The sequence below is a fragment of the Arachis ipaensis genome, chromosome B10, assembly GCF_000816755.2.
Source record: "Arachis ipaensis cultivar K30076 chromosome B10, Araip1.1, whole genome shotgun sequence".
NCBI classification, from domain to species: Eukaryota; Viridiplantae; Streptophyta; class Magnoliopsida; order Fabales; family Fabaceae; genus Arachis; species Arachis ipaensis.
In genome coordinates this window covers 135,390,424-135,417,064 of record NC_029794.2, presented here as the reverse complement: position 1 = coordinate 135,417,064, position 26,641 = coordinate 135,390,424, and the positions used below count along the sequence as shown (strand labels likewise).

The 26,641-nt window shown below is 26.8% G+C and overlaps 2 protein-coding genes across 11 annotated transcripts in view; both read left to right on the top strand.

The window, feature by feature from the left end:
- On the top strand, positions 4,854 to 8,241 carry LOC107624356 (B3 domain-containing transcription factor VRN1). The gene is made up of 6 exons (XM_016326856.2): positions 4,854 to 5,003; positions 5,909 to 6,506; positions 6,623 to 6,774; positions 6,880 to 7,129; positions 7,563 to 7,684; positions 7,829 to 8,241. The coding sequence occupies exons 1-6, from the start codon at positions 4,899 to 4,901 to the stop codon at positions 8,072 to 8,074; spliced, it is 1,473 nt and encodes a 490-aa protein (XP_016182342.1). The 5' UTR covers positions 4,854 to 4,898; the 3' UTR covers positions 8,075 to 8,241.
- LOC107622446 (protein mel-28-like) overlaps positions 8,637 to 26,641 on the top strand; it is a 24,917-nt gene continuing 6,912 nt past the window's right edge. The window contains exons 1-3 of one of the 10 annotated variants that reach the window (XM_021113634.1): positions 8,642 to 8,827; positions 8,974 to 9,291; positions 9,400 to 9,753. In XM_021113634.1, coding sequence (XP_020969293.1) covers positions 8,762 to 8,827; positions 8,974 to 9,291; positions 9,400 to 9,753 — 738 coding nt within the window. In that variant the 5' untranslated portion in view covers positions 8,642 to 8,761. Of the gene's footprint in view, positions 8,828 to 8,973; positions 9,754 to 26,641 lie in introns of all 10 variants that reach the window. The other 9 variants (XM_021113635.1, XM_021113636.1, XM_021113638.1 and 6 more) reach the window with 9 other exon arrangements.

Below are 26,641 nucleotides of genomic sequence, written 5' to 3'. Positions count from 1 at the left end.
ATGTACCTTTAAAATATATAATAAATAGACTCTTAAAAAAAATTATAATGTTCTTGCTTCTTATCAATAAAAATTACCTTTAATATCTTTTTCCTTTGCTAATATTTAAATAGAATAAGTTCAAACCTAAATATATATATTTGAATTGTGTTGCAAGTATTTATGAGTGAATAAGGCATAAAATAATAAAAATCAAGAAAATAAATGTATGTGAAATAAGAAAAATGAAAGAGAGTATTGTATCAACTATCAACAGAGAAGTAAAGATAATAAATATATTTATGGAATGTAAAAGAAAGAGTATAATGTCTGCAGTTACACAAACAAATTTGAAATTAAAAGATTGTTGGCATTCTCTTCATAGTGTGTTACGTGTAGTTTAGTATTGTACAACAATTAGGGGTGACTATAGATAGGATTCGGTAGAATTTAAAGCTAATTCTAATATTATTTGTATGTTGAGAATATTTTACAAGAATATAGTTTATTTAAAAGCGGAAGATAACTTTTTTATTTTATGAATTAATTTTTGTTATTAATTTAAATACACTCAATTTTAATCATTTATTTGATTCAAGATAGTTGCACTATCCAGCAATTGTCCAAGTATGATAAAGAACGTGAAATAATCAAATAACAATTAATTGATTTCTCAATTTTAAACTAACTTATTTTCAGTTTTAATTAAACCATAAATCAAGATATGAAGATAATTTCTCTATCTTAATAAAAAAGTTCACCTAGAACGTTATTTGACATTATGTCATGCCATTAATTAGGCAAGCTAACTTGTAGGTATGGTTTTAATCAATTTGCCAATTTTATCATTAAGTAAAAATTATAAGATCAATTTAATTGTTATCCTTATTAGCAACTAATTTGAAAAAAAAAACTATGCTATTAAATTTTAATTATGTTGCAGTTTACATAAACAAATTTGAGGTTGCCATTCTCTTCATAGTTAATTAAGTCTTTCTTTTCTTTGGAGTTATCGTCAAATATTTTTCTTTTGCAGTGTTCCAAAGCATGTGTCTTACTTTTCCCAGATTCTCCAAAAACGAAGGCTCAGGACAAAACTTGCTTCCGTGACATCCAATCAACAAACATGCAAATTAAACCTGCTGCATGTATTATGATCATGATTAAGTAATACACTACAAAAGAAAAATAACAAGATATAATAGCAAGAGAAGAAGAAGAAGGTCAATATATTTTAATATAAAGTTTAAGTTGAACCGAAACAAAAAATTAAAGGAACAAAATTCATTTTTAATTTTAAATTATTATTTATGACATATAATTTCACAAATTTTTTTATAAAACCTAAAATAAAATAAAATTAGAATTAATATTAGAGATACTCTCCTAATTAATTATAAACATTCAACAGGGTATATAACCAGTGCATGAAGAGTGTAGACCACTACCTATTTATTTTATATCTTTCTTTTCTTTCTCGGAATTGTCGATGAATTAATTTTCTTGTCCACTGTTATTTTGTTGTTCCAAAGCATTCATTTTTCAATTTTTGTTACTTTTCCAGATTCTCGTAATCAGTTTCATTTGTCATTTAACATATAAATTATTATTATTATTATTCTGTGTGAAAAAAATTTCAGTTCCATCGATTAAAAAAAAAAAAAAACAGAAGAAAAACAGAAAAAGTTTGGCTAATAATATAGGTCAATATTCGTTTGACAAAAACGAAGGCTCAAGACAAAAATTGCCTCTGTGACATCCAATCAACAAACATGCAAATTAAACCTGCTGCATGTATTATGACCATGATTAAATAAATGAAGAAAATGAATTAGAAAATATGGGAGTGCAATCATATCAAATGTCTTTCCTGCTCTATAAATTCTTAAAAGCATCACAAGCAAAGGAAAGGGCCAAAAATTAGAAAATACATAAAAGAAAAGGAATTTAAGAAGCGAATTTTTTTTACTACATTAAAAATATTTCTGGAGAAAATATCACAGTTAATACAAAAAAAAATTGGAGAAGAAAAGTGATAGTTCAAAAACTGAAGCAAAATAGACATATTTAATATTAGGTATATTTTAAATAGTTCAAAAACTGAAGCAAAATAGACATATTTAATATTAGGTATATTTTAAATTTCTGAACGCAATCTTTTTTTTTTTTATCACTACAATATTTTCAGGTTGAGGCAACATTTAAAAAGTGTTGTCTAAAGACTGACAAAAGGTTGTTTTTGATCTATGACAACACTTTTGAATCTAAAGCAACGTTTTTGGGCGGCGTTGCATATGCAGCCGTTGCCTTAGATCAAGGCAACACTTTTTTGTTTCAAAAGCAACGCTTTTGAGAGCAACACTTGGTAAGTGTTGCCTTTAGTTGAAAAACAACAACACTTTAAAGGTGTGTTTGAGACAACACTTTTGCAGTGTTGTCTCTTCTCTCGTATTTTGGTCACTACTAAAAAGTGTTGTCTATTTGCAATAAAATGCAACTCTTTTCCTATACAACTCTTTTTCTATACAAGTGTCCAACTTATAAGCAACACGTAAAAGAGTTGCATTTTATTGCAAATAGACAATACTTCTTAGTAGTGACCAAAATACGAGAGAAGAGACAACACTGCAAAAGTGTTGTCTCAAACACACCTTTGAAGTGTTGTTGTTATTTTTCAACCAAAGGCAACACTTACCAAGTGTTGCTCTGAAACAAAAAAGTGTTGCTTTGATCTAAGGCAACGGCTGCATATGCAACGCCGCCCAAAAACGTTGCTTTAGGTCCAAAAGTGTTGCCATAGATCAAAAGCAATTTTTTGTCAGCCTTTAAGCAACACTTTTTAAATGTTGCCTCAACCTGAAAATATTGTAGTGACCAAGGTAGAGAAAATCGAGATTTTACGTAAAATTGAAAAAATAAATTAAGTACGTAAAACGTAAAATCTTAACAAGATTTAAATCGTAAAATCGTCAGACCTAGTACAAATTTCGTAAAATCGATTAACTCTTTTAAAATCGTAATATCGGAAGATTTTAAGAGTTAAATCGAGATTCTAGCTACTATGGTAGTGACACGATATTAAAAGTGTTTGCTATACTGACTCTATGAACAAATAATTATGTGAGAACTCTCCCACATTTCACAAACTCTCAAACACTTGGTTCTGGATTGAATCGATACCAAATATAAGTATAATATCCACACTTTATTGGTCTCAGAATCACTCACTCACTTAAGTAACACTATCATTTTTCATCTATCAAACTCACCAAAACACCCACAGAAGAGAAGAGAATTTCTAACAACTCAATACATTTTCATTCATATGAAAATATGATTAAAATACATGTGTTTAAGCTTTTTTATGGGCAAAATTTTATAATAAAATAATAATTTTTATAACAACTAAGTACAATTATAATATTTCATAGTTAATAAAAACTTTGACTAGTCAAATTATTTATTTAAATTTGTTTCAAATTCTTCAAATTTAGTCATCAAATTAAAGCTTTCAATTCATGATTATTATTTTTTCATAAATATTGTGTTGTCTTGCACTAGAAAAACAATTTAAATTCTTATCGTTTCTACCACTTTCTAATTTAAGATACAACTTGATTTTCAATTCTAATTCAATTTGATTTTGAATTTTTTTAAATGTCTTATCACGTTGTAATTGTACATTTGTACTATTCTTAAAATTTTTTAAAAAGGTGTAAAAGCATAAGTATAGTTATTTCTTATGTTTATTAAAAATATTTTTAATTTATTAAATATAAATACTACCATTTTTAAAAAAATTATATTTAAAAATTAATTTTTATAAATTACTTTTAAAAGATAAAAATTTTATCAAATCAAAACCTAACTTAACTCCATTGATAATTAGTATTTACCTTTTATTCCATGTACTAACATTCATCGTGCCATTTTATTATGCCTCTATTTTGTTTCTTTGCATGTGCACCTTTTGTTTTTCTTTAGCTTGTCTAATGGCATTTCATATTATGTTTCAGAATGTTTGATAGCAAAAAGAAAAAAAAAAAAATAGAAAAAAATAGTTATAAGATAAATTTTGACTATTTTTTATATAAAAAATTTTATTCACCTTTTTTGAGAGAATTAAAATCATTCTTCTTCTTATGTGTAAAATATACATTTTCTTTTCTTATCACTTTTAAAAAATATCATTTTTAATATATTTAAAATTTTTTATGTTTACTAGCATTAATTTGGCCTATTTTTCATTGGAAATATTTTAGAAAAAAAATATTTTGATAAAAATATAATTTAATTAGTAAAAAAATAATTTAATAAAGAGTAAAATAAAATTTAGGATAAAGTATACTTTTTATCCTTGAAGTTCGACAAAAGTTTTAAAAATATCCCTAAATTTTATTTTGTTTTAATTTTATTCTAAAAGTTTTCGATTTGCATCAAATATATATTTGACGGCTAATTTTTTAAAAAATTTAAGACCAATTCAACAACAATTTCATAAGAACAACTCTTAACCCAAACAAATCAAGTATAATTTTCATGTATTATTGTTAAATTGGTTTTAAATTTTTTTTAAAATTTAGCCATTAAGAATATATTTGATGCAAATAAAAAATTTTTGGGACAAAATTAAAACAAAATAAAATTTAGGGATATTTTTGAAACTTTTGTCAAACTTCAAGAACAAAAAATATACTTTATCCTAAAATTTAATCATAAAGAATAAATTTTTTGTTAAGTAAAATATAATTTATTTTTTAAAAAAAAATAGGTAAATTAAAAATATATAAAAAATTTTAGTACTCATTTGTTATTTTTTTTTAATTTAATTGTTATCTCAAAATAAGGTTATTTAACCAGCACCGGGTGAGAGAGACTGAGCCTCAACAATAATCAAATCTATCCATCATTCGTTTGCTATGGCTTCCTCTAGCCGTCAACAAAACAAGCATTCTCCTTCTACTTCTACTGAGACCAGTTTCTTTAAGATTATTCTCAGAAAAGCTCTTCAAGATGGAAACTTTGTAAGCATTTTCTCGTCTTCTCCATGCCCTCTTTTTTCTTTTAATCTGTTTATTTTTTGAGATAGTGTTCACAAAAAGTTTCTCTCCTTATTCCTCTATATATGATTTTTCTCGTTTATAAACACTTTTTTCATAGAACAACACACATGCATGACTTCTTAGCTGCAAATATAGTAACAGTAAGCTCTTTCTTCTTGTTATCTAGATCATTTTCTATTTGTAATAATTTAGACTTAATTATAATTAATTTTGTAGCAAATGTACATAAAAAATACATAAAATGGAATGAAAACCTATAAACATATTTGTTAGGTGGTTACATTTTATGTACTCCGTATGTATTCTTACTATAAAATTAATTACAATTAAATCTACATTATTACTAATGAAAAATGATCTAGGTAACACTTTCACTAATCAAGATTATGAAATATTATAGGACATATTGCGGTGATTAGAAAAATTATCATATTCATCATCATTTTTCATTATTCATGAATTCTGATTTTGTTACTACTGATTTGGTCCCTACCAATTTTTATGTTGGACAATCCCGTCCTTAATATTTTTTTTATTTCACTCCTAATCTCTAATTATGCAAATAATGCTGCAAAATAGTCCTTCGAAATTTGAAATTATTTTTTCCTTTAAAAGAGGTGAGAGGTTAATCTTTACCTACATATAAAATTTAAGACTAATATGTTTGGACTATTTTATTGCACTATTTATAATTATTAGTGAAGGATGAATTGGAAGTTTAATGTTATTATTATATGAAGATGATAGCCGAGATATTTGACTAAACTATTTAACATAATACATGTCAACATCTTGGTGAAAGACATGCTAATGTGCGTCACCTTATTGTTATTACGGTTGCTAACATTAGGTTCATAATGTTGCAGAAGTTGACAAAAAAGTTCACTAGACAATATGGTTCTGTCTTATCAAACCCATTGTATCTTAAGCCTCCAGATGGTACTGAATGGAAAGTCTATTGGACTAATCATGATGGTGTAATTTTGTTTAAAAAGGGTTGGAAAGAGTTTGTTGCATATTACTCTCTTGATCATGGCCATTTATTATACTTTGAGTATAATATTGGAACTTCTCACATTGAAGTACGCATACATGACATGAGTTGCCACCAAATAGAGTATCCTGCCAATGATCATATCAAAGAGCAGTTGCCACGCAGGGACCAGCAGCCGGTGAAAAGGCCAAAAGAATCAAAAACTAGAGATGTGGATAGCAGTCCCAACACCCAAAACATGAGACTTAATGAGGAACAGCAGAAGAAAAGATTGAATGAACCACTGCCAGGAGGAGTCCGGGGCCAACCGGAGAAAAAAATGAGAGCACTAGTGTCTTCTGCTTCTAAAAGTAGACAGTTGGAAAATGACACACAAATTAGGGATGGTGAAAGAAGCCTCAGTTCACACGGTATTAAATCCAAAGAGAAAAACCATGAGGTGCCAGTGTCTGTCAATCAAGATTCTAATGGTACGTGTCTCATAATTGAATCATCCTTTTCTTTTGTGGATTCAACCGTTGTTACTTGTAACTGCTTTTTGTACATTATAGTGGTAGTTTCTGATTCTTTATTTCCTATGTCCAAGGCAAAAGGAATAGAAGAAGAAAAGATTCTGAATCTTCTGTTAGGCTCTGTCCTGCAAGACCTGAATCTCTGAAAGAAGCTAAGAAGTTTAAGCGGGAAAAGCCCTCTTTCATCATCAAGATAACGCAACGGTCTCAAACGAGAGCACCATGTGTAAGTATAGGTTAATACATATATCATGTGAACTTCCATGTGCTATCGTTCTTTCAAACTGTGTCTTATTTCTAACCATGATGATATAAATATGATGTGCTGCAGTACTTTTCAACTAAATTCTTCAGAAAGTATTTTGAAAATAATCCACAAAATGCAAATATAAGGTTTGGAAAGAAGTTGTTCCCTGTTAAGTTGATCTATAGGCCATCATCATGTGTTGCCTTTATCTCTGCTGGTTGGAACCTTTTTGCTCGAGCTAGTAAATTACAAGCCGGAGATGTTTGTTTGTTTAAGCTCATCAATAGAAAGGATCCGGTGTTTGATGTTCACATTTGTCGTCGACAACGCCGCGGTAAGGCAATTGTTTAGGATTCTTAAGCGGTGTTATTCTGTAAAAAATTAAGATATTAGTACAACATTGAATACATAATTAACTTTAAAAATGGAATAGAATTTAGCATTATCCTCATTAAAAAAATTATATTAAAAATTAATTGACCCCGTGTTTGATTTGGAGTACATTTTACAAATTTCTAATTCTTCCCTTCCTTGAAACATTTATAGCAGCAGAATTTCAATCTTAAGGAAACTATTGTTAGTTTTGCTAAGAATGCAGTATGAATGCAGTGACTATGTATTTGGTCCTTAATGTAACCACAATTTGTTATATAAACTAATCTTATGCTAAAATTTTTGTTGTCTCCAACCCTATAGATATACTTGTATCCAAAACTCTTCACAAGTAAAATTCATGCTAATTTTTTTACAATTCTTTTATGTATCAGAATCACTTTCCAAACCAGTGACTCGTGTGATTCAGCTCCCGAAAGAAGCTAAGGAGCTCAACTCACAAAATCCCTCTTTCATGGTCAAGATAAAAGACAGTGATCCAAGGAGATCAAGGCCTGTAAGTTTATTTCGATACATTTTATCCATGACAAAACATAATATGCCATGCAAACTTCTGGGTGCTAGTTTATACTTAGTTTCACAAATTTTTTAGTTTATAATTATTTTTGACCATGGTGATTCAAAATGGAATGTGATGCAGAACTTATCAGCTATCTTTTACAGAAAGTATTTTAAAAAGAATCAACAGGATGTAAAATTACAGTTCGAAAAGGAGTTGTGGCCTGCTACGATTATCTACAATCCGTCATCGAAAAACAGCTTTATTTCGGCTGGTTGGAGCTCTTTTGCCAGAGCAAGTAAATTAGAAGCTGGAGATGTTTGTGTTTTTGAGCTCATCAATAAAAAAGATCTGTTTGATGTTCATATCTGTAGAGCCCAGTGCTAGGCCAATGTTTTATAACTTCAGGAACTAAGAACTCTTAATTTTTAAGTAAGGTTAATTTCGTGAAGAATGTATTATCTTTTTTTTTCTGTTGAATCAAACTTGTACTGTATCCAATCCTTTCTGTTGTGGACCAGTTTTATATGTATGAACTAAGTGTTTTAATTTTATTTTTTGTTTTGCTGCCACTTCATGATTGCATTGTTATCTTCTCAAAGTAAAAGATAAGGTTGTGTTTGGTATAAGGATAAAAAAGTGAGGCAGAATTTTTCATGGATTTGATTCAAAATTGTAATTTGCCTATGAATCTATGAACGCATTAAAATAGTATATCATAAAAAAGATTGAAGATAAATAAAATATAAAATAATTATAATTAATTTTATGTCTATTATAATTCCAATATTTGTAGGATTTTTTTTTTTTTTGTTAGAATACTAATGTACAAAATTTGTGCTTTCTATTTTGAGAGAAACTTTTTTTTATTTATCAAATAAAATTTATAAAAATTGGAGAGGTTAAGAATTCTTTTAAAATAATTTTTTATTCTTTTCCAGATTTAAGAGCCTTATTGATACATTAAGGATAAAACCATTTTTAACTACCACTAGAATTTTAATCCCCTATGAAAGTATATAAGTACGTGCTTATATACTTTCATGAGAGTAGAGACCATCCACCACCACATCCATGGCTTCCTCTGTGATCCGTTTCTTCAAAATTGTTCTCAGACATAGCCTTGAAGATGGAAAGCTTGTAAGCATTTTCTTCACTTCATATCCTCTTTACTTATAATATTATTTAATGCATGCATTTCTCTTTGTGATTTTTCCCTTGTAAGGTTTTTTTTTTCATTTATGCTTATTACTAAGACTAGTTTCATACTTTCATTTGAATTGCAGATGATACCAATAACGTTCAGTATGAAATATGGTCGCGGTGTTCCAAATCCAGTGTATCTGAAGCTTCCAGATGGCACTGCATGGAAGATGGATTGGTCTGAGTCTGATGGTGCGATTCAATTTGAAAATGGTTGGAAAGAATTTGCTTCATATTACTCTTTGGATCATGGCCATTTGCTGTGGTTTGAGTACAATCAAACTTCTAACATTGAAGTACACATTTTTGACAAGACTTGCCTTGAAATAGACTATCCTTCCGTGGATCACATCAGCGATGATGATTCGATTGAGATCTTGAATGAACTGCCGCCACGAGGCTGGCCGAGGAAAACAAAGAAAGCAGCACGAAAGACACCATCTCCTTCCACAAGTAAAATGTTCACAAGTTCTGCCAACACTAAAGTAGTGAAATGCTGCCCTGAAAGAAACTATCCTTCCAAGGACCACATTGGTGATGACAACATGGTTAAGGTTGAGAATGAACCGCCGCGAAGAGGCCGAGGCCGGCCGAGGAAAACAGAGAAAGCAGCAGCAAACACAGCATCTCCTTCTACAAGCAAAATGTTCACAAGTTCTGCCAAGACTAGAGCAGTGAAACGGTGCCCTGAAACAGACTATCCTTCAAGAAGAGGCCGAGGCCGACCGAGAAAAACAGAGAAAGCTGCACCAAAGACACCATCTGCTTGTACAAGTAAAATGTTCACAAGTTCTGCCAAAACTAGGTGCCCTGAAATAGACTATCCTTCCAAGGACCACATTGATGATGCCAACATGGTTAAGGTTGAGAATGAACTGCCACGAAGAGGCCGAGGCCGGCCGAGGAAAAAATTGAAAGCAGCAGTAGAAGTATCATCTCCTTCTACAAGTAATACATTGCGGAGTTCTGTCAAAACTGGAGATGTAGAGAAGGGCCCTGATAAACAAAACTGGATGCAGTGTTGCAAAATTGAAGAAGCTAGTCAATCTGAAGAGACAGGTCTTAAGATGCCAACAATTTAAAGTGCCAGTGTTGATCCTGATAGTATGTAATTTCATGATCATTTCATCCTTTTATTTTTGTAGTTTCTAATGTATTGCTTTTGTGGCTAAAATGCATAAATCATAGTTACAAATTCACCAGATAGGTAGCGTATGCATATTGCATACCATACCAGAACGTATTGCATTTCATGTAACTATGCAATAAGTATCTTATTGTTCTTTGTCTGTGTTTAAATTTCGTTCAAATGAATAAAAATTACTGTGTTGTTTGAAGCTTGAACTTAGCTACAAGTAACTTCTATGCAAATTTTTTATGGTGTACATGTAAAGTTGTTCAAAAAGCAAAGAAGTTCAAGTCAAAGAATCCCTCTTTCATAACCAAGATAAGGCAAACTCAACTATCTGGATCTTCACCAGTAAGTTGACACATTTGTCTCTGTCAGAAACATTTCATGTCATGCAAATATTCTGTTACGAAACAGTGGCCTGTAACATTGAACTATTATCCAACTCAGAAAATTGCCATTTTGTCAATAACCTGAAAGCTGGAGATATTTGTATCTTTGAGCTTGTTTACAGAGAAGGTGCAGAACTTGATGCTCATATTTTTCGAAGGGATGCTTAATTAGACAATCTTTAGAGTATCAGGATGCTTAATTAGGCAATCTTTAGAGTATCTGGAGTTCTTGTATCAAGAAATTTGGTTAAGAAATGTGTCACTCCACTTTGTTAAAATCAAACTTGAATGTTAGTCATGAATGCTTATTTATGTTAGTCATTAAGAGTTGTGACATGGATTCATGTTTTTCTTCACATTTCACACTTAATTGTTGCAGTGTTGTTCTCACTACAAATCAGAAATTAGAAAAGTACCTGTGGATCTTATTTCATACACAAGATTGTGTATTGTAATGGAACATATTCTCAACAAATTTGACAGAATTTATGGACATATTCATACCTATATCTTACATAAAGTAAGCAAAATTAACTTTTATTTTATGTTTGTTTAAATATGAAATAATAAACTTGTAACAATTTACCAATTAGTCCAATACAATGAATTAAAAAAAATTATACACTCATTAAAAGTTATTTACATTGGAATTTTTTATGTAATTACTGCAACTCTGCAAATAGTTAGTAAGTTTCTAAAAAGTGACAAGTATAATAAATGAGGGAGAATGAGTGAAATAGGATCCAAACCATAAATTGCTTTGAAAATAAGTAGTCGGGCAACTTTTGATTAGGTACTTTGTCCAAATAACATCTTATACTACCAACAATATATAATTCTACATGTGTTGTTTCTGCATGGATCACTTATATATTTCTAGTTATGGTAGTAAGGAGATAACACTGCAATGGAACCATTTAGTATGATGAAAACTATGACTCAGTGTTACAACTCTTGATCCCTGAACATACACCATTGATCTGCAACACAAGTAAGCAAAGCCATTCGCTAATCATGGCTTTGACGAAAATGAACCTTAAGATCTGGACCTTGTCTGTTAATGAGCTCAAAGATACAAACATCTCCGGCTTGTAGAAGAACATGATTGCTTTGGTTCTGCTATCACTGTTTTCTTTGGCCGGCCTCGGCCCCTTCGCGCTGGCGGTTCATCGAGTTGTCATCACCGATTCGGCCATTGGAAGGATAATCAATTTCGAGGGCACTCATGTCGAATATGTGTACTTTGATGTTAGAATGACCATTCTCCAAAGTGTAAAATGTAGCAAACTCTTTCCAACCGTTTTCAAACAGAATCTCACCATCATGATTAGTCCAATCTATTCTCCATTCAGTGCCATCTGGAGGTTGGAGTTGCACTGGATTTTGCATATCACCACCATATTTCCTACTGAACTGTTGTTGGTAACCATACTTATCAAAACTCAATCATAACACAACATTGGCCAGATAAGTTTCACTATTATTATGCTTCACTATAGAAACTTTTCAGATAAGTTTCCACTCACTCTATTTGTATCACTCAACCTCTTAACAACCTTCTAAGAATTATCCTTCCCTAACAGCAGCTTTGTTGATTCAGTTACTACTCTAACTAACTAACAATCAAAAATTCAAAACTAAAAAGCATAAATATTGAGGAGCATAGTATGCTGGTAAGAAAAAAAAAGATGATAGGAAGGGTGAAGGAAAGAAAATTCTCACTAGATATTCATCATCAAGGTTTTTTCTGAGAACAATCTTAAAGAAACGGATCATAGTGGAAAGAGAATTCTTGTTTCTTTGGAAGTTAGAGAAAACATAGTCATGGATATCTCTAATAAAAAGACAACATATAAAAAAAACAAAATAAAGTTTTCTTTACGCGTATTAATATCAGGCATAATTTATGAAAAATATTTAATTTAGACAAAAAAATAAAAAAATGAAATAAGGTTCCTCTTATGTATGTGCCTAAATTTTAATTGAGCCTCACTTTTTTTTTTATCTTTTAAGTAATAAATAATAAAAATTAAAATAAGATTCTTTAAATGTGTCTAAATTTCATACATAATTCTTGAGTTTCATAATTTTAATAAAATATTTTTTAAGTATCATTTTTTACGTGTACGGTAACTAAACTAATTTAAAATTAAAACTTGCATTAGAGATCATTTTTGAAGTGATACTGATATGTGGTATCAGTGGCAAGAAACCATATCATTTTCTTAAGTTTTAATTACTCTGTCGGTTCCTATAGTTTCGTGAAATTTAATTAGGTTCCTATACTTTTTTTTTCCTTTTAATTGAGTCCTTACACTTTTTTTTTACTTGGGTCCTTACACTTTTTTTTCTTTTATTTGGGTCCCTACACCATTTTTTTTTCAATTAGGTCCCTCTTAGCAGTAATTAAAAAATTGGTGTAGAGATCCAATTAAAAGGAAAAAAAATATAGAAACCTAACTGAAAATTTTGCGAAACTATAAGGACCAATAGAGTAATTAAACTTTTTCTTAATCCATTAAACCTATTAAATAAAAGGGGTCTTTTTATGCACTAGATTTCAGACATAATTTCTAAATTTCACATTTAATTTAAATAAAAAAAATGAAAAAGAACAAAATAAGGTTCTTAGTATGCCCATAGATTTCAGACATAATTTTTTAAAATATTTAATTTAGACAAAAAAAGTTCCTTGTTATGTACCTAAATTTTATTTTGAGTCCCACTTTTTTTCTATTTCTATCTTTAAGTAATAAATGATAAAAATTAAAATAAGATTCTTGGAATGTAACTAAATTTCATATATAATTCTTGATTTTTATAATATTAATGAAATATTTTTTAGGTATCACTTTTAACCAGTACAATAACTAAACTCATTTAAAATTAAAATTTATATTGAAAATCATATTTGAACTAATGCTGATATGTGGTACGAGAAACCATATCATTTTCTTAATTTATTAAACCTATTAAATATAAAAAAAATTTCTATGCATTAGATTTCAGACATAATTTTTAAATTTTATATTTAATTTAGACAAAAAAAATTTAAAAAAGAACAAAAAAAGGTTCCTAGTATGCGCATACATACATTTCACTCATAATTTCCGGAAAAGATTTAATTTAGACAAAAAATTAAAAAAAAAATAAAATAAGGTGCTTTATTATGTACCTAAATTTTATATTGAGTTCCACTTTTTTTTCTATTTTTACTTTTTAAGTAATAAATGATAAAAATTAGAATAAAATTCTTTAAATATGTCTAAATTTTATATATAATTCTTGATTTTCATAATTTTTAATGAAAAAATTTTCAGGCATCACTTTCGATTTATACAGTAACTAAACTCATTTAAAATTAAAACTTGTATTGAAAATTATTTTTTAAGTAATAGTGACAAGTGGTATCAGGAACGAGATATTATTTTTTAATCTATTAAACCTATTAAACAAAGGGGTCTTTCTATGCGTTAAATTTCAGATATAATTTTTAAATTTCACATTTAATTTAGACAAAAAAATTAAAAAAGAACAAAATAAAGTTTCCAATATACGCATAAATTTCATGCACAATTTTTTGAAAACATTTAATTTAGACAAACAATTGAAAAAGAATAAAATAACGTTTCTTGTTATATACCCAAATTTTATACTAAGTTTCACTATTTTTTCTATTTCTACCTTTTAAATAATAAATAATAAAAAATAAAATAAGATTCATTAAATGTGCCCAAATTTCATATATAATTCCTTGAGCTCTATAATTTTAAGAAAATGCTTTTTAGGTATCACTTTTGACTTGTAAATTAACTAAACTCATTTAAAAAATTAAAACTTATATTAGAAATTATTTTTAAAATGATACTGATATGTGGTATTAGTAACGAGAAACTATATCATTTTTAAAATTTATTAAACCTATTAAATAAAGAGAGTTTTTCATGCACTAGATTTTAGACATAATTTCTAAATTTCACATTTAATATTGACAAAAAAAATTTGAAAAAGAACAAAATAAGGTTGCTAATATGCGCATAGATTTCAAGCACAATTTTTTGAAAATATTTAATTTAGACAAATAATTTAAAAAGAATAAAATAAAATTTTTTATTATGTGTCTAAATTTTATAATGAGTCCCACTTTTTTTTTATTTCTACTTTTTAATTTATAAATGATAAAAATCAAAATAAAATTTTTTGAATATACCTAAATTTCATACGTAATTTTTGAGTTCCATAATCTTAATGAAATATTTTGTACGTTTCACTTTTGATCTGTACAGTAACTAAACTCATTTAAAATTAAAACTTGCATTGGATTTGAAGTGATACTGATATAACGAGAAACTATATCATTTCCTTAATCCACTAAACCTATTAAATAAAGGGGTCTTTCTGCGCTAAATTTCAGACATAATTTTTAAATTTTACACTTTTTTTAGACCAAAAAATTGAAAAAGAACAAAATAAGGTTCCTAATATGCGCATAGATTTTAGGTACAATTTTTGAAAAACATTTAATTTAGACAAATAATTGAAAAAGAATAAAATAAGATTCTTTGTTATGTGCCTAAATTTTATAATGAGTCTCACATTTTTTCTATTTCTATTTTTTAATTTATAAATGATAAAAATTTAAATAAGATTTTTTAAATGTGCCTAAATTTCATACATGATTCTTGAGTTCTATAGTTTTAATGAAATATTTTTTAGGTTTTACTTTTGATATGTACAGTAACTAAACTCTTTTAAAATTAAAACTTGCATTAGAAATAATTTTTAAAGTGATAATGACATGTGGTATCAGTAACGAAAAACCATATCATTTTCTTAATCCAATAAACCTATTAAATAAAGAGGGTCTTTCTATGCTAGATTTCAAACATAATTTTTAAATTTTACACTTAATTTAGACCAAAAAATTGAAAAAGAACAAAATAAGGTTTCTAGTATTCATGCTCTTTAAATTACACACACTTAATTTCTTTCTTGAGATTGTCGGTCAATTATTTTTTTTGTGCAGTGTTATTTTTTTGTTTCAAAACATGCATGTCTCACTTTTTAATTTTTTAGTTAGTTTCCCAGATTTCCATCTTATGGCTCATTATTTTTACAATTCCGCTAGGGAACCAACACGGATATAGCCAACAAATATTTTTGAACTGCATTCTATACTCATTAATTGCCATTAATTGATGATTATTTAAATTTTAATTTTTAAAAGATACAAAATTAATGATTATTAATTACCTCTTCTTACTCTAATTTACTTTTTACTATTTATCGAGCAAATCCTAATTTCTCTTTCTAAAAAAAAGTCCAAATTCTAAAAATAATAAAAATAATAAAATATAAGATAAAGAATCATCCAAATCCTAAGAAAAAAACATACAAAAATATAAAAAAAAAATTATCCAAAACTAATAAAAAAGAATCATCCAAATCCTAAAGGAAAAAACAAACAAAACATAAGAAAAAAATCATCCAAAACTAATAAAAAATTCTCCAAATCTTAAAAAAAAAATAAGATTCCTAATATGCGCATAGATTTTAGGTACAATTTCTGAAAAATATTTAATTTAGACAAATAATTAAAAAAGAATAAAATAAGATTCCTTGTTATGTGCCTACATTTTATAATGAGTCCCACTTTTTTTTCTATTTCTATTTTCTAATTTATAAATGATAAAAATCTAAATAAGATTTTTTGAATGTGCCTAAATTTCATACATAATTCTTGAGTTCTATAATTTTAATGAAATATTTTTTAGGTTTTACTTTTGACCTGTAGAGTAACTAAACTCTTTTAAAATTAAAACTTACATTAGAAATAATTTTTGAAGTGATAATGACATGTGGTATCAGTAACGAAAAATCATATCATTTTCTTAATCTAATAAACATATTAAATAAAGAGGATCTTTCTATGCTAGATTTCAAACATAATATTTAAATTCCACACTTAATTTAAAACAAAAAATTAAAAAAGAAAAAAATAAGATTTCTATTATTCATGCTCTTTAAATTACACACACTTAATTTTTTTTTTTTTTGGATTGTTGGTCAATTATTTTTTTTTGTGTTGTGTTATTTACTTATTCCAAAGCATGCATGTCTCACTTTTCAATTTTTTTGTTAGTTTCCAGATTCTCATCATATGGCTCATTATTTTTACCACTCTGCTAGAAAACCAACACGGGTATAGCCAACAAACATTTTTGAACTGCATTCTATACTCATTAATTATCATTAATTGATGATTATTTAAATTTTAATTTTAAAAGATACAAAATTAATGATTATTAATTACTTCTTCTTACTCTAATTTACTTTTTACTATTTATCGAGCAAATCCTAATTTTTCTTTCTAAAAAAAACGTCCCAATTCTAAAAAAAATTAAAAATAATAAAATATAAGATAAAGAATCATCCAAATTCTAAGAAAAAAATATACAAAATACAAAAAAAAAAAAGAATCATTCAAAACTAATAAAAAAGAATCATCCAAATCCTAAAGAAAAACATACAAAACATAAGATAACAATCATCCAAAACTAATAAAAAAATTCTCCAAATCATAAATAAAAAAATAAAATTCCTAATATGTGCATAGATTTTAGGTACAATTTCTGAAAAATATTTAATATAGACAAATTATTGAAAAAAAATAAAATAAGATTCTTTGTTATGTGTCTAAATTTTATAATGACTCCCACTTTTTTTTCTATTTCTATTTTCTAATTTAAATAAGATTTTTTGAATGTGCCTAAATTTCATACATAATTCTTGAGTTCTATAATTTTAATGAAATATTTTTTAGATTTTACTTTTGACATTTACAGTAACTAAACTCTTTTAAAATTAAAAGTTGCATTAGAAATTATTTTTAAAGTGATAATGATATATGATATTAGTAACGAGAACCCATATCATTTTATTAGTCTAATAAACCTATTAAATAAAGAGTGTCTTTCTATGCTAGATTTCAAACATAATATTTAAATTCCACACTTAATTTAGACCAAAAAATTGAAAAAGAACAAAATAAGATTTCTATTATTCATGCTCTTTAAATTACACACACTTAATTCTTTTTTTGGGATTGTCGGTCAATTATTTTTCTTGTGCAGTGTTATTTACTTGTTCCAAAGCATGCATGTCTCACTTTTCAATTTTTTAGTTAGTTCCCAAATTCTCATCATATGGCTCATTATTTTTAGAATTTCGCTAGAGAACCAACACGGATATAGCCAACAAACATTTTTGAACTGCATTCTATACTCATTAATTGTCATTAATTCATGATTATTTAAATTTTAATTTTTAAAAGATACAAAATTAATGATTATTAATTACCTCTTCTTATTCTAATTTACTTTTTGCTATTTATCAAGCAAATCCTAATTTTTCTTTCAAAAAAAATATCTAAATTCTAAAAAAAATAAAAAAAATAAAATATAAGATAAAAAATCATCCAAATCCTAAAAAAAAAACATACAAAACACAAAAAAAAAGAATAATCCAAATCCTAAAGGAAAAACATATAAAACATAACAAAAAATCATCCAAAACTAATAAAAGAAATTCTCCAAATCGTAAATAAAAAATAAGGTTCATAATATGCGCATAGATTTTAGGTACAATTTCTAAAAAATATTTAATTTAGACAACTAATTGAAAAAGAATAAGCCTAAATTTTATAATGAGTCCCACTTTTTTTCTATTTTTATTTTTTAATTTATAAATGATAAAAATCTAAATAAGATTTTTTGAATGTGCTTAAATTTCGTACATAATTCTTGATTTTTATAATTTTAATGAAATATTTTTTTAGGTTTTACTTTTGATCTGTACGATAATTAAACTCTTTTAAAATTAAAACTTGCATTAGAAATAATTTTTGAAGTGATAATGACATGTGGTATCAGTAACGAGGAAACATATCATTTTCTTAATCCAATAAACCTATTAAATAAAGAGGGACTTTCGATGCTAGATTTCAAACATAATTCTTAAATTTCATACTTAATTTAGACCAAAAAATTGAAAAAGAACAAAATAAGGTTTTTATTATTCATGTCGGGCAATTATTTTTCTTGTGCAGTGTTATTTACTTGTTCCAAAGCATGCATGTCTCACTTTTCAATTTTTTAGTTAGTTTTCCAAATTCCTATCATATGGCTCATTATTTTTAGAATTTCGCTAGGGAACCAACATAGGTATAGCCAACAAACATTTTTAAACTGCATTCTATACTCATTAATTGTCATTAATTGATGATTATTTAAATTTTAATTTTTAAAAGATACAAAATTAATGATTATTAATTACCTCTTCTTACTCTAATTTACTTTTTACTATTTATCAAGCAAATCCTAATTTCTCTTTCTAAAAAAAACGTCTAAATTTTAAAAAAAATAAAAATAATAAAATATAAGATAAAGAATCATCCAAATCCTAAGAAAAAATATACAAAAAAAAAGAGTCATCCAAAACTAATAAAAAAAGAATCATCCAAATCCTAAAGAAAAAACATACAAAACATAAGAAAAAAATCATCCAAAACTAATAAAAAAAATTCTCCAAATCGTAAATTAAAAAATAAAGTTCCTAATATGCGCATAGATTTTAGGTACAATTTCTGAAAAATATTTAATATAGACAAATAATTAAAAAAGAATAAAATAAGATTCCTTATTATGTGCCTAAATTTTATAATGAGTCCCACTTTTTTTTCTATTTCTATTTTCTAATTTATAAATGATAAAAATCTAAATAAAATTTTTTGAATGTGCCTAAATTTCGTACATAATTCTTGAGTTCTGTAATTTTAATGAAATATTTTTTAGGTTTTACTTTTGACCTGTACAGTAACTAAACTCTTTTAAAATTAAAACTTGCATTAGAAATAATTTTTGAAGTGATAATGACACGTGGTATCAGTAACGAGAAAATATATCATTTTCTTAATCCAATAAACCTATTAAATAAAGAGGGACTTTCGATGCTAGATTTCAAACATAATTCTTAAATTCCACACTTAATTTAGACCAAAAAATTGAAAAAGAACAAAATAAGATTTCTATTATTCATGCTCTTTAAATTACACACACTTAATTTCTTTTTTGAAATTGTCGGTCAATTATTTTTCTTGTGCAGTGTTATTTACTTGTTCCAAAACATGCATGTCTCACTTTTCAATTTTTTTGTTAGTTTCCCAGATTCCTATAATATGGCTCATTATTTTTACAATTTTGCTTGGGAACCAACACGGGTATAGCTAACAAACATTTTTGAATTGCATTCTATACTCATTAATTATCATTAATTGATGATTATTTAAATTTTAATTTTTAAAAGATACAAAAATAATAATTATTAATTACCTCCTCTTACTCTAATTTACTTTTTACTATTTATCAAGCAAATCCTAATTTCTCTTTCTAAAAAAAAAGTTCAAATTCTAAAAAAGATAAAAATAATAAAATATAAGATAAAGAATCATCTAAATTCTAAGAAAAAAATATACAAAACACAAAAAAAAGAATCATCCAAAATTAATGAAAAAGAATAATCTAAATCTTAAAGAAAAAAACATACAAAACATAAGAAAAAAAATCATCCAAAACTAATAAAAAAATTCTTCAAATTGTAAATAAAAAAATAAGATTCCTAATATGCACATAGATTTTAGGTACCATTTCTGAAAAACATTTAATTTAGATAAATAATTGAAAAAGAATAAAATAAGATTCTTTGTTATGTGCCAAAATTTTATAATGAGTCCTACTTGTTTTTATTTCTATTTTCTAATTTATAAATGATAAAAATCTAAATAAGATTTTTTGAATGTGCCTAAATTTCATACATAATTTTTTAGTTTTATAATTTTAATGAAAAATATTTTTTAGGTTTTACTTTTTACCTGTACAGTAACTAAACTCTTTTAAAATTAAAACTTGCATTAGAAATCATTTTTTAAGTGATAATGATATGTAGTATCAGTAACGAAAAATCGTATTATTTTCTTAATCCAATAAATCTATTAAATAAAGAGGGTCTTTCTATGTTAGATTTCAAACATAATATTTAAATTCCACACTTAATTTAGACCAAAAAATTGAAAAAGAACAAAATAAGGTTTCTATTATTCATGCTCTTTAAATTACATATACTTAATTTTTTTTTGGGATTGTCGGTCAATTATTTTTCTTGTGCAGTGTTATTTACTTGTTTACGTCTCTTGAGAACGTCGGCGAAATGAATTAAGCTTAATGTGTAGAAAGAGGAGGAGTCCTAACAGGGCCGTGAATCATGTTCCAATTAGGCGGTTAATTGCAAATTCTATTTTTTTAAAATAATCATTAATGAGAATGATTCAAATTAATTGATAAATTAAAATTAATATAATTAATTGAGTTGTTCAAATTGGCTAGTTAGAGAGTTAGTTCCTGGACTTTTCCTTATTTTTAATATGACAATGAAGTGTGTGTAACGCTGAGTTATGGAGGTACGAGGGGTTAATAGATTTTCGAAGTTAGTGGAAAGAAATCGGACTGTTCAATTTTTTTACGGCAGAAGGGGAACACAAATTGGATAGTCCGATTTGTGTTTGCAAAAAAAAATGAATATGGTAATCGGACGGCCCAATTTCATTCATGCTATAATTTTGAATTTGTATATGACTAAAATTGTTATTCCACTCACATTATCGTTTGAAGAATTAAAAGGTATAGTTTGTGAGAAAAATGAATTCTCAAATATCTAGGAGAGTGTCGTGCATTTTGTATAGGTATCCTATATCCGTATTTGGTGGGTTCATTCAGTTTCAAACCAAATATGTAACCGATGAAGCAAGCATACAAGATATGTTTTCAGTGTATATGAAAACTCCCTCATAGATATCGTTCATCGAACTGTATATTGAGTTCGAACAATCTGAAGCAGACCAAAATATTGAGTTGGAAGATTATAATAGTGATAGTGAGGAGGAGTTTGAAAGTAACTATGAGGTCGTTGATCCGGGTGGAGACGAAGATCAGGCTGACGGCACTATAGTGGCAGAGGTGGTAAATGCACTAATAAACCAGCATACGTTTGTGGAGCCTACTTTCATGCGGTCGTTGAATTTGGAGACCATGCATGCAGGGACGGATCCCCTCCTATACGTGTGGGGCAAGCGCCCCCGCTACAATTTGAAATTTTATTGAGTAATATATAATAATAATAATATTTATTTGTCCCCATTAAATTATTAAATTTGACCCCACAATAATTTTTTATTCAACTTTCGACACTTGATAATCAATTTGAGAACTTCATATTAGATGTCCATTATAATAATCAATTTTTAAATTTAAATAAGATTGGTGTTCTTTCTTAGAAATTGGCTCGAAAGAATATTATCTATCCATTTGTGTTTCTTCTTTTGAAATTAGCTTTAGTTTTTTTTTCATAATAACTACACTAATTGAATGAATTTTTTCAACTATAAATATTATCAAGAGCTAATTGTATGAAAGTTGAGTTTTAAATGATTGTTTAACGACATATATATATAAAAAAAAAGACATTTTGATTATATTGTCAAGGTTTCAAAATATGAAATATAAAAAACTAAATTTTAAATTATGTGTTATTATTTAAATTACTATTTTCGTATTTTAATTTGTAATTAGATATCTTGAAACCTAATCATATTTTACAATAATAAAATATAATTATAACAACAATTATGCTATTGAATTTATAATGTACTTACACATACTCTATCTTTTAAATATAATATCCACACTATTAATCCCAGATTATTCATTCATTTAAATAATATTATTATATTTTTTATTTTTTAAATTCACTAACACATTCATAAAAAATAAAAGAAAACTTAATATATTTTTATTCATATGAAATTTGTAATATTTCAGGAATTTAGTAGAAATTTTGACTAATTAAATTTTTATTCAAATTTACTTTAAATTCTTTAAGTTTAATCATCAACTTAAAGCTTTCATTTATTTATGATTCTTCGTTATTCATGAATGTTATGTTGTCTTGCACTAAAAAAATAATTTACATTCTTATAGTTTCTATTATTTAGGATGTAATTTAGTTTTCAAATTCAATTAAAATTTTTTTTTGGACTTGAAATTCAATTAAATTTGATTTCAAACTTTTTCAATGTTCTAGTGTGAATACCAAATTTTGTCCGATCCAAGATAATATTTCCAAAAAAAAAAAAAGACAGTAGTTGATAATTTAGTTTGCACTTATTATTCTGTATAAAAAAAAAAGTTCAGTTCTATCGATACCAAAAAAATAAAACAAAAAAATTAGAAGAAAAATAGAAGAAGTCTGGCCAATATGGCCCAATATTCCTCAAGACCAAAAACGAAGGCTCAAGATTTTTTATTGGACTTCAACAAACATGCAAATTAAACCTGTGGAGGCCATGGGAGCTTGTCTCTTGGTGAAAGAATTAAACGCTTTGAGAGAGAAGATCAGATTGGGGTTTGGGTTTGGGCGGGTTGGGTTATGGGCTCGGATAGGATTTGGGCTTAGCTCTAAATATGTCCAAAAAAACCTGTTGCGTGCATTATGATTGCCCTAAATATGTCCAAAAAAAAAAACCTGTTGCATGCATTATGATTATGATTAAGTAGTACAACACAAAAGAAAAGTAATAAGATATGATAGCAAGAGAAGAAGAACATCAATAATGAAATTATCGGTTGAACGAAGGTATAAAGCATCAGCGCCCACTTCTTAACCTGTCAAAAAGTTTTAAATAAACAAAGAATGAGCTGGAAGATATGGGAGTACAATCATGTCAAATATTTTTTATGTTCTATAAATTCTTAAGAAGCATCAGCAAAAGGGGAGGGCCAAAAATTAAAAAATATTTAAAAGCCAAAAATTAGAAAATACACAAAAGTAAAGGAACTTAAGAAACGAATTTTTTTTACTAAACAAAAATATTTTTGCAGAGAATACCACAGTTAAGTAAAAAAAAAAAAAGTCGAAGAAGAGAAGTGATACTTCAAAAACTGAAGCAAAATAGACGGATCCAATATTAGGTATATTTTAAAATTTTGAACGCAGTTTTTTTTCAATTTTTTTCTCATTTTATCATGTAATATTCATTAAAAGAAAATTCATCGGTTCACCTATAAAAAAAAAAGAGTTTAGCTAATATGTATTCTAAAGATACATAATAAATTTATCATTAGTAAAAAATTTTAAATTAGAGATATACGGGTATCACGTTGATAAAGAACCAATAAAATTTTGGTACTTGTATAATATGTTGATAAAATAAATAAAAATAATATAAAATTTTAATTAAATTAATATTAAGTATTAGAAGGCCAAAATTCACTTTTAATTTTAAATCACTATTTATGATATATAGTCTCACTGTACAAATATTTTTGTAAGACCAAAATAAAATGAAACTAGAACTAATATTAAAAATGCTCTCATAATTAATTATAAACATTCAACAATAATATATACAACTAAGTACAAATAATTAAGTTACAATATTTAAATAATGTTACGTCAAAATATTTAAAATTAACTCTAATTGGTAAATTTATTTTAGTTATTATATATCTTCTTCATAATTGTATTTTATTGGAAATATATTTTAAAAGTTATCATTAATGTGTTTGCATGTACACCACGTAGGCACGTACCTATTAATTTGATCTTTCTTATCTTTGGAGTTATCGGTCAAAATTATTGTTCCAAAGCATGTGTCTTACTTTTCCCAGATTCTCCAAAAACGAAGGCTCGGGACAAAACTTGCTTCCGTGACATCCAATCAACAAACATGCAAATTAAACCTGCTGCATGCATTATGATCATGAATTCATGATTAAGTAATACACTACAAAAGAAAAATAACAAGATATAATAGCAAGAGAAGAAGAAGAACGTCAATAATAAAATTATCCACTTTAATGAAGGTATAAAGCATTATCAACGGTCACTTTTTAATCTATCAGAAGTTTTTAAATAGGAAAATCATGAGGAGCTAATGGAATATTTATATAATGTGTGTAATGGAAGATTAGAGAGTATTAGAGATATAATTATTAGTGTTATCTTTTGTCATTAACTGAAGTTTTTGGGATGAGTAGTATCATGACATGGTATAAAAATTCTGAATCTAAAAGATCAAGAGTTCAATTAGTTTAAGTTTTTGAAAAAATGTTTATTACAGTCCTATCAAATATCTTTCATGCTCTATAAATTCTTAAAAGCATCACAAACAAAGGAGAGGGCCAAAAATTAGAAAATACATAAAAGCAAAACAACTTAAGAAGCCAATTATTTTTACTACATAAAAAATATTTCTGCAGAGAATATATCACAGTTAATACAAAAAAAGTACCTTGAAATCTGGGATTACTATAAGAACAACGGGTTTTGATAACATTTTGACCCGTTTGTATTTTTTTATTATTTTTTTTGTGAGTTAACATAAATGAATAAAATAATTAAAAAAGGGGTCAGAAGTAAATAAATAACAAGCTCCAGTTTATAATTAAACAATACATTTTTTTCTACTATTTATTAGGGATATCACTGGGTTTAGTTTAGTTTTTCTCATAGATATATTATGTTCGTTCAGAAAAAAAAAAAGCCAGTTTCTTAAATTTTTGCCCTTATTTGTTATTCTTGTGTAAATAATATCCTTTCATTGCAATTTGTAAAAAAAAACAAAAAACAAAAAACAAAAAAAAAATATAAATACTATTTAAATCATAATAATTCGTATATTAGAAAGGTTACCGTTTTAAAAATGGATGTGTTAAAGATAACTTTTTTATTTTATGAATTAATTTTTGTTATTAAGTTAAATACACTCAATTTTAATCTTTTATTTTATTTGTAAATATATATGAAAGAATTTGTCTAAATGAAAGAAATATATAATGACGTAAGTTTTGTAATTCTTAATTAAAATTCCGAACCAATAATATATGATAATAATCAATTTATATTCCAATAAAGCAGTTAAAATTTGATTATTCTAATTGTAAGTTATTAAAAATAATATTAAAATTTAATAGCATAAAATATTTTAAATTGGTGACTAAATTGAATAATAATTAAATTAGTTGCCAACTTTTATCTAATAATCAATTTGGTTTATAAATAATAGAAAAAATAATTAAATTGATCTTATAATTTTTATCTGATGATCAAACCCTCCTAATTAAGCTCTATTTTTTTTCCTAAATAAGGTTAGTTAATGAGTAATGACATATCTCATATTATCAATTAACTAATGCACTACACCATATCCGATAAATAACAGCGGTTATGTACAGGATTAACAGTGGTTTTTAACCGCTGCCAAACGGATAGCAGCAGTTGGTATATTCGCTAAAAGATAGCGTGTGGTTAAACCGTTTGCAGTGGTTAATAGCAACCGCTGGAACAACCGCTGTTAAATGGTATTTTGCAGCGGTTATTTTCGCTACAAAATCGTAAGAATATGACTGCTTGGAGATGGCAGCGGTTGTTAACCGCTACAAAATGCTATCCGTTGAATTATTCTGTTAAGATATGACAGCGGATTTAAAACCGCTGCCAATTGTTGAGTTACAATTTAAAATATAGTTACACAAATTTAAAAAGATTGTTGCCATTCTTTTCGTAATATATTCTCATCATCACTGTCAATTTTATAATCTGCCAATCTAGTAGGTAGTTTATATTTTTTTTTGAGGTCTTCTAGATGATTTTAGTTGTTTAGTTGTGTTAGATTATCTTTGTTCTATTTCATCACATGAATTTGGAATTATAATCGGCTGCTTTACTGTCTTTCTGTTCCAGTCCTACATATTTTTCTCGTCAAACGTCACATTTTTTACTGATGATCACCTTCTTTAATTCTGGATTATACAGCTTGTATACTTTTGAGTTTGTGCTATAACAGTTAAAGATACACGTTTTGCCTTTATCATCTAACTTCTTCCATGTACTAATATTTATCGTGCTATTTCATTATGCCTCTATTTTGTTTTTTTTTCATGTGCACCTTCTCCTTTTGTTTAGTTTATCTAATGGCATTTCATATTATCATTTCAAAAATGTTTGCTAGCAAAAAGAAAAAATTAGACAAAAATAATTATAAAATAAATTTTAACTATTTTTTTATCGTCTCTCTAATAATACCATTAACTCCGCAATCAATTATAAAGGAATCAGTCC